Source organism: Pezoporus flaviventris, unplaced genomic scaffold (genome assembly GCF_033815535.1).
Source record: "Pezoporus flaviventris isolate CSIRO_AGI_PZ_B2104156 unplaced genomic scaffold, CSIRO_AGI_Pfla_v1 ptg000002l, whole genome shotgun sequence".
Taxonomy (NCBI): Eukaryota; Metazoa; Chordata; class Aves; order Psittaciformes; family Psittacidae; genus Pezoporus; species Pezoporus flaviventris.
The window spans coordinates 61,153,557-61,163,301 of NW_026892550.1; the positions used below are offsets into that span (position 1 = coordinate 61,153,557).

Genomic DNA, 9,745 nt, shown 5'->3' on the forward strand with positions numbered 1-9,745 from the left:
TTTTGGTCCAGTGCAATAAACACGTGATTGAAAATGAAATTGTCTTACTTCTGTTTATTAAGGGTGGATTAATAACTTTCACTCTTTCTATAAAACCCAATTTGTAATAATTTTTTTATATTGATTTGGTACTACATGTGGATATAATAGCTGTAATTAAGTGTTATGGGGCTTTCTTACATCGAGAATATCTTCAAAGGAGGCTAGTGAATATTACAATATTACTCACATCTCAATCCATTTAACAAATTGCTAAGGGGAATCCACTATATAATTACAGTAATTGGAGGAAGTAAGGGGGGAATTTTTGAGCCTACTGTACCGTGAAGAAAGAATAAAAATGTCAAACACCTTCAAACATATTTTCAGCAGACATAAATGACAAAATTTCTTTTTTTTTTTTTCCCTTCCCAGCATCACATCCTTCTTATAACAGAGTGATGGGCTCAATTCTCCTGGGACCTTACATTTTCAATTGCTATAATCTTATAGCTGCTTCTTTCTAAGGATTTGTAAAATGCATTTGAATATCAGTAACATTACCTACTTGTCTTTTATATCTCTTTACTTATATTTTAGAAAAGTGATTACACCTATTTCTCATACAGGATTATAATTACATAGTATTACACGTTTTGTTCTAAAACAATGTGGTCATCTTAATACAGTACCGTTGGTTATTTTAATATGCAGATGAATTCTTTTTACTCTAATTCTGATTTCAGAGAAGACTGAAATGGAGGTCTGATCTATAAGCTATTCAGTGTTTCACTCCATTTGTTGATATAGACTACTAATACGTGGTTTCATATGAGGCCGACTCTTAAAGTTCAAAACTAAGTGTATAAAATAATTTAAATTTTAAGCTTTTAAACAAAAATAAAATCACTTTAATTTATTTCCTTAGAAGACTATCACTTCCACTTTCAAACTGTGATATTTTGAGTGGCCACCCTTCATAATGTCACTCAAAAAGAGAAGCTAAATGCTGCCACAGATTTTTGGATTTCTAGTGATACAAACCGGAATGCCATTTAATGAACTTTAAGATCAACTCCTAAAGTGAGCAGACACATTACTAAATACTTTATATGAAAAATGGACTATCAATAATAATAGAATTTCTTATCAGAAGTACTAGAGTTCCCTTATAAATGCTTCCCTGTATCAGAACACTAGCAGCAAAAATATTTATATATTTATACAAAAAAAATAATTTATATTGGAGGTTAAATCACTCAAAAGATTACTAAAGATAGAATTATGGTTGTAAATATGATTTTAATTCTATCCTCTTACGAATGGGAACTGACAACGGAAAAAATGTACTGCAAAGTAATAAAGGGAATGTAAAAAATATTGCTACTTTTAACTAAACTTCTAAAGAATCTTCAGAACACAGTCAAAAGACAATTCCAAAAGGCAATATTAATTCCAGATTTCCATTCCTCTTTATGAAGAAGCAGCTGAGCTTTTGAAAGTCTAGGAAAAACTGTGTAATAAAAATACCTGTTCGTTCTCAAATTCAGCTCTGAAAAAAGCACATGCCACTTTTCCTTAGTTTCTTATCAGAAATACTACAAGAATTAAGAACACTGCCTTAGCAATTATCCATAAAGACATCAGGGTAATTTACCAGGGAGGAAATTGTAATGCATAATGGAAGATGCAGTCCAACTACAAGTCCAGTTTGCCAAGAGTAATGAAGACATGCAGAACCCTGATCTCATGCCACCTTAGGCATCCACACAGCTATGGAACACAGGTGAATCCCACATCAGAGGCTAATCTTTCTCAATTTGTTAATCCAAAATACTCCACAGATACCTGCTATCTTACCAACAAACTGATTTTCCAGGTGGAATATTGAAAAGTAGAAACTAAGATTTATATTAAATCACATGCATTATTATTAACAGTCTTTGTCCTAGTTTCAAATTCATATAACCAGATAAAGTTAAAATACTTATCTGTAATTTATACTAGAAGATCAGAACTAGATACTGCATTTTACAACAGATAACATGCCTCTGTACAAATTTAATGTATGCACATATACATATTTTTAATCCATTAATGAGTTCAATTTTTTATAATCTTGTCCTATCAATACCTGTATTATAACGCAGATCAATAGTTATGATCCTAATAGTCATAGGGATACAAAATAAGTATTTTTCAGATCATAATTTCTTTACTTTATATCCATTTTGAAGCCACGGAACAGCAGTTATGATAAAGTTATGCATTAAAATATTTTGTTTAAAACCCATGTAAATAAAAGTTAAGTCTCTAGAATCTTTGAGGGCCAAAATTATGAGGAATGGTTCTTTTTCGTTATATTACTTAGTGTTTTATTTACTAACAGAAACACCTTAAGATTTAGGGAGAAGACAAAGAAAAATTATAATATCCCATAAGCTAAGCACCTCTATACAATCCACAATCACAGATAGAAGCACACAAATTTCTTTCTAAATTAACTTCAGTGAGATATATTAAAAAAGGACTCAGTTCTGTTTATTCAAGCCTGTCCTGGAGTCATGCAAATGAACATATATTGCATCAGAAATGCTTTATACCTTTGTTTAATTAAAATGGAAAATAACAAAACCGGGACAGGATAACTTTACACCAGATTAAAGAATTGCTGAGGATCCTTTTTATACTTTGACAAAGTCAGATGAAATTTAATATTTCAAAAATATTCTGTGATATAATTGATTTTACTAACTGGAGTGATTTTGAGCATCTGCTAGTAATAAACATCAAATTAAAACCTTAATGCTCAACTGACATAATCTCTGTCTGCAAAATTGTAATATGAAGCCTGCAGATTAGACAGTATTTTCTGTAAAAACATAAAGTAAGGATAGGATATTCCAAAAATAGCAACTAGTCCAATGCTGTATGTCCATCAAGGGGGAGAACAGCTTATAAAAAGTCCTCCCCCGTAAATTCCTTTGCTAGCTATAGTAGCTATAATAAAGGAAGAGTTCCCGTGAAATGCCCAAGGCCAAGCTTTGGTTAAGAGCTAAGAGCTTCATTATCTTTAAAAGGAAGGTGAGACTTGAGAGCAAGGTTTTTGTTGCAAAACAGAAAGGAGTTGTATTTTTCCTTAAGTGGACTATTCATTGACAAAAGAGCACTACTTAGACAAAGAAGTAACCACAGAGGACAGTGTACTTGTGAGAAAACTGCAATCAGAATGTACTGATGTTGTATCCTACCTTGTACACAATGATAGGAATATCAATGACAATATAGATAAGGTCTCCTAGAGCCAGACTGGCTATCAGTGCATTCGGGCCATTCCTCATACACTTGTTCTGGTAAATGATCCTCAGTAGAGTTGCATTCCCAACCATTCCAACGATGAAAATAGCACAAGATACCACCGTGTTTATGTATTTAAAAGTTTCAGCAATCTTTGTCTGCTGGGAGCATTTGACAGTTTGGTTGGACACCAGGGGCTGTCTGGTGGTGAGGAGTATGCTGGATTCGATGCCTGAGAAAGTGGAAAGGTGGTGTCCCAAGTCACTCCGATTGGCAGCATATCTGTCAGAGCTGTCACCGAGGACAAATCCTGGAACCAGCAGCAGCAAAGAAACTCTTAAACACAAGGCTTCCATTCTTAAGTCCCAAAAAAGCAATTCAGTGAGACAGCAGGGATTCAGTGTTTCAGTGAGGTACTTCTTCACCTGCAGAGAGAATCAATACACAAAAACAAAAAAGAAGAAAAAACACAGAATCAATACAACAGGCAGACTAGCACACCCTGATTCTCACTTAAGAAGCATATTTGGATATACAGTCTGCAGCATGTATGTTTATAACCACTGAGCTACTCTGAAATGTAGACTACCCACATTAACAGTCTGACTAAAGGCACACACAAAAAATTTCCAGAATTGACAGTTTATACAAATTAGAACCCACAAAACCCTGTTAATTTGAGACAGAATTTGTATATGAATGGGAGAAAAATGGTGAATAAAAGTTATGGCTTAAAATACAGTTGTTGTGGTTTAAGCTGAACCCAGGACAACAGTCTTGCAGGAAAAGTGTGCCAGCAAAGAGAGGCCTTGGAGACTGCTGAATGATATTTTACCTGAAATTAAAAGTTACTATTTTTCCTTTGGTAAAGGAACAGTACTGTGTTAATAATTAAAGGTAGTAAATTTGTTAATTCTCTGAGCATTTTGATAATTTGCCACAACGAGGGTCTGTATTATTTTGCTCTGACTTTACAATTACCTGGATTTTAAATGAAGACCGAAAATATGTATATTTCAAATCAAATTCTAGACCAGATCCAAAGTCCCTAAATATTAGGAGGAAAACTTTTATAGTCTCAGGGTAGACCTCTGGCCTGGAAAAAAGCCCTTCAAACCGTATGCATCGCTTGGTTCCTGGATGTCATTGCAACTCACATTCAGTACTAGCCACCACAAAGCTAATGATAACCATTTAAGCTCTTTTACAGATAAAAACCATTTGGTTTAGTATTCTAAGCAACAACTCATGACTTTTCCAGGTAAGAAAGGAAGCATCACAGCATTCTGTCCAGTAAGCCTGTGTGTAGCCACCACCAACTGGCTCCCTGCCACAGGGATACAGACACCACATCTCCAGTGGACCTGAAGAGGCCACTCAAGTCCATTTCCTTCAAGCCTCAATTTAATTTAAAAGATTATTTTACATGGCGTGTATCTGCAAAACAAGACCAAGTGCTGCCATGGTGTCAGGAGAAGAGTAGAAAGTAAAGTATTTATGACTCTGATTTCTAGGGATTCACATAAAGGATTTGGCAGGATCCTTTTAAATAAATGAATCCTTGTTTCATTCCCTTCGGGGCTATTAAGTTGGAGTTTATAGCAAGAAATTTACCAGAGAAAGAATGTGGGAGACAGTTTACTGATAGGACTTCAGCAGGGAGCCACAGTATAAATATTTACTACTATTACCCTCTCGTGTTGCGTGTGGTCTCTAGAAGTGTGCGCATACCTACATTGAGCAGCAAATGGAGCGTTAACCTGAGTGTTCCTGTCCGGCATGTAGAGTGCTCTCCCTCACAGACCAGGGACCCAGGCTTACAGTCTGTCATACTGGTGTATTTGAGATGAGAATCTGACCAACTGTGAGTTCCTGTGCACTCGATTTTAAGTTTAGTAGCAAATCCCTGTTTATAAAATGCTGGTTACAATAGTATCTCAGGGCAGTTAGCAACAGTTTGCATGATCTAAGTGCTCTCACTTCAGGTTCCTAAACATATCAGAAACAACAGGCACATGTGACTGTAACTCTTTTCAGGCAAACATTAATATTTTTATTATTTACTATGACTATGGTTTCTCAGTTCACAAATGGAAAAACTGAATCGCTAACGACTTAAATGACTTTTCCAAGTTCATACTTGTCCAAGTAAATGTGATGTAACTAAGAAAAGAACCCACAGCCCTATGTTTTAGAGGTTGTATTAGTATCCTCCTTATTTAACGACATTTTCTTGTAAAAAATTGATACATATATCATATGAACATGGTGGTAGCATAGCAATCATGCAACCAGCATGCAAAGCTGGGAACAAAATTACCAGTTACCATCTCTTCCCTCTCCTGGAAGAAACTTCTCCATAAGAAGCAAAACTAGAAAATTTCTAATATAATACTTTCTGAGGATATTTTCTTATGGATTCCTTACGGTCCTTCATTGCTCTGTGCATATTTTAGAAGTACTCGCATTGTTACAGAACATAAAATGCAAGCTGCTGGTTGTAAGAAACAGACTAGAATCTGTAATACATTTTGTAATAAGACAGTCTAGTATTCTTCACATGTGATCTGAATACCTGGGGGGGGTGTGAGGTTGATGCGTTCGGGTGGAGGCCACATGCATGAGCTCTGCCTGTGCCCCAGCACCCCTGCAGAAGCAGAGGGCAAAACTTCTTTGGTCAAAACTCGCCCTGGGCATCGAGCCGGAAAAATTCCCATGTCGAGGTTCACGAGAAGAGACCGTACTATCGGAAGTTAAACTGCTCCAGGTATTAAAGACGAGCTAAAAGGTTAACAGTGATTAATCTTCCCCAAAGCATCTGACGAGAGTAGGAACGAATAAACTTAACCAGGGCACGAAAGCACCGAGGGGAATACCGCCGGCAAGACATTTCTCCGGCGGTAAGCGCGCTTTGCTCTCGGGGTCATAGCCTCCTGGTTCTGCCTCTGCCACAAAAGAAACCATTCCCCTCTTGCACCGCTATCACAGATCAATCCCAACGTGCACGGGCACACGAGTGCTACCTCCCTGCAGCCTGCGCAGAGCGTCTGACAAGATCTACGGAACTATTTAACTTTGTTTAATAATAGCTATCCCAAGCTGCCCTGTCTCTTGTCCTCCCGGTCACACTCAGGCACACAGATGAGCACCATCGTCATCTAACGGTTACGTGAAGTGTTGTGGAGAAGGGCTGGGAGCGCCCCGCGGCTCCGGGCCGGGCTCTCCCCGAGAAGGGCCGCGGCCCCGCGGGCAGGACCCCCGCACTCACCCCTGCCGCGCAGCCGCCGCCGGCCGGCTCCCGCTCCCGCTCATGCTGTGGCTGCCGCCGCAGCCGCTTTTGCTGCTGCCGAGAATTTCCTCCGAATGGCTTTTCCTGGGATAGTCTTACCAGATCCTCCTGCCTGCGTCGGACTGGGTGGGATTGAGAATCTCCACCTCCGCTAAATCAGTAGAAGAAAGAGACAGCCTGAAGAAGTCAGCGCGTCCCCTCTATTCTGCCCCCTCCCCCAATTAAAACAAACCTCCAGCCCAAACCGAGCCTCTGCCAATGTTAAACACAAAGGCTGCCTCCCGGGCACTGGGGAACACTGTGCTCTTTAACTGTTTCCTTCCTGGAACTGAGCTGAACTCCTTTGCTGGACTCATCTAAGCAAAAGCCCTGGGAACCCGCTGCTGCAGCTGCCTGGTAACAGCGCACAGGGTTCTCAGGAAGGTTGTGTGTCTGATCAACTAGAAGGCAGAGGAGTCAGGAGCACAGAAGGGAAAAATATCTTATGATGAAATGCACAGCTTTTGCTTTGCATTTACCCCGGTGTTGGCCAGGACTATATGTTCCCAAGACAATCAGTAAAACTCGGTGTGTAAGAGTTCCAAAACCTCTGGATCCATAAACAGGGACTGTTCTAGGGTGAAAATTTCTGTGGTCCATCCAGGGCACACCTTACTAATGCCTCGTAGCTTTAAAGATCATAAATGCATTTACAAAGATAATAAAAGTGTAGCATTTGCTGGCATTCTTATATTTCCTAATACTGTTGTTCTGTCAAGGTAGTGGTACAAAAAAACTTGGCAGAAGTGGGAAGTTCTCTTTTCTCAGGCTGGACAGGGCTTTGAGCAACCTGGTCTAGTGGAAGATGTCCCTGCCCACTGCAGGGGGTTGAAACTGGATGAGCTTTAAGGTAATTTCCAACACAAACCATTCCTATTCTATGGAATGAAAAATGATTCTATGGAACAATTCTATGATGAAAAAATACCAGTGTACCAGAGGGAGCAGCTTGTAGTGCAGACAGTTTCAAAATCACTTCATGCTAGCAAGTTCAAGAAATTTTGAGTCCCTTGTTGAATCATTTCAGGAGTCTCACTTATGGCAAGTTTCTGTCTGGCTGTACCGCAGAAATTATTTTCTAAATATATAGTGGCTTTTTTTGAATACAGAAAGTCAGTCTTCCTAAATATGATAGAAAAATACATTGTCCTAAAGGAATAAAAACAGGCTGAAAAGAACAATAGAAAACAGAAATAAAATCTTGGATACTAAATCACGTAAGAAATTTGTTTTAAATTTAAGAACGTTGCATAATTGAAAGAATGTTTCTGTAGATGTGATTTGAAATCATCTGATAAATCTAAAACAGGGAAAACCAGCATCTGGATCAACTGGAATAGCAATACTTTATTTCTTCTAGCAAGCCTTCTCAGTTAACGCAAGATCTTTGAAGGAATATAAGTATTCAGGCTGAGAATCGCAAGAAACCTACTGTTTGCAAATCACGTAGAAAAGTGTAATTCAAAATCTCAAGTTGCTCTGAAGTTGAACAAATGCTGATAATTGTCAGTGGATTAGTAAGAATTATTTTAAATTTAGTCATAGATGAGTAGTATTAAAGATTTGCTTTGTCAAGAATTATTTGCATGATAACTTGTTGGAAAAACTATTGAAAAGCTAGAAAGGGAACACTTGGAGATCATGTGCACTTTACGGCATGCTATATCAAATGCGGTCCTTAAATCTCTTATATGTTCTCTAGAGATTCTTAGTACCCTATTTCTTCCCTAGGATCATTTGACCTTTTGTCTAAACAACTCGAGTTGTTAAAAAAAAAAAAAATTAAAAAAATCTGATCTCATTCAAACACACATTTGTCTTTCCAATTCCTAACTCCATTAATTCAGAAGGTTTACATTATATATTCCGACACTGCCATGCACAACTATATTTACTATCAAATAAAATGACCAATTTTACTGTTAAAAAATGCAGTTAAAGATCTATTTCAAAATATGAAAAGAGAACCCTTTATTACTACCGTGAATGCTTCTGTTATTGCCAACCCACAATAAGTAGTATTAGTTATTAGAAATTACTGAAGTGCACAATTCTGTGCTCTTTATTATTATTATTGTTGCTTATTTATTAATTGGACCTTTATTTGGTCATTAATCTTTTAAGTCTCTAAAACAGATTTCAATTCTTGTCTTAAGTTAAAAAGTTACATTTAATTTTTCCTGCTAGGTGTTTTTTCTTTCACTGTGTTCAAGAAAGTAACACAGAAAAGGAAGTTATCATATATGAATTATCCAAAACTTGCAGTTGCAAATGCATCTCACCTCAGCTACAGAGAAAAGTGATAAAATACAGTTCTTTACACTAAGATATTTCCAACTATTAGAGACACTTTCTCCATCATTGAAGGACTGCTGCCATATGTGTGTGCATTCTTTCATGGAAGAGTTTTTGACTGAGGACTCTCAATTGCAGATTCAGCATGGTGAAAGTGTTTCCTCTGACCTCTTTCGGTTTGTGTCTTTAACAAACTACTCAGCTTGTCTTGCATAACTTCAGAGATTCAGAGTAAGGGTAACATATTAGTCGTGTTACAAAATAACCCATTATACTTCAGTTTCAAGGATGCCTGGGTTTTGCAGCTGGAGTCATGTTCAAGAAGAGCCTCCACATTTTGTAAAGCTATGAATTTTCCTGAAGCCATCAAGGTATTAGAAAAGAGCACTTTATTGCAAGTGTAGCTGTAGTGCTTTTTCTACAACTACTTAGAGGCAATAACAAGGATCTTTAGTTATGTTTGGAGGAATTAATTTTAACTTGATTGAAATGGACGTTTAGTGAATGTATTACCTGTTAAGCCACTTACCAGATGTGGTATGAAATAGGAGCATATGTTCATCAGCTCGTGGCATCCTAAATTCCATTCCTGAGATTCAAAGGACCAAAATCAAACTCAGATATTGTCTATAATTGGCATTTTCATAAGCAGTCAGTTGATGTGCTTATAATCTGTAGCATTTTCATAAAATCAGAAGAGTTATTAATGAGAAAATATGCAAATATCTAATTATTTTGCTTTCTTCCACTTGATTTTTTGTATAATTCTTGTTCTCTCAAGAGCCAATACAAAATACTATTTTAGGAGCCACTTGGATAATCTGTAAAAATGAACCTAGATATTTT

At 37.3% G+C, this 9,745-nt stretch overlaps 1 protein-coding gene across 1 annotated transcript in view; it reads right to left on the bottom strand.

Annotated features, from left to right (window-relative positions):
• The window catches only part of EDNRA (endothelin receptor type A), a 33,475-nt gene extending 26,575 nt beyond the window's left edge, over positions 1 to 6,900 (bottom strand). The window contains exons 1-2 of the mRNA XM_061441104.1: positions 6,545 to 6,900; positions 3,231 to 3,701 (exon numbers count right to left, since the gene is read on the bottom strand). Of these exons, the coding sequence (XP_061297088.1) occupies positions 3,231 to 3,632 (402 nt within the window). The 5' untranslated portion in view covers positions 3,633 to 3,701; positions 6,545 to 6,900. The remainder of the gene's footprint in view (positions 1 to 3,230; positions 3,702 to 6,544) is intronic.
• Between the last annotated feature and the right edge of the window lie 2,845 nt (positions 6,901 to 9,745).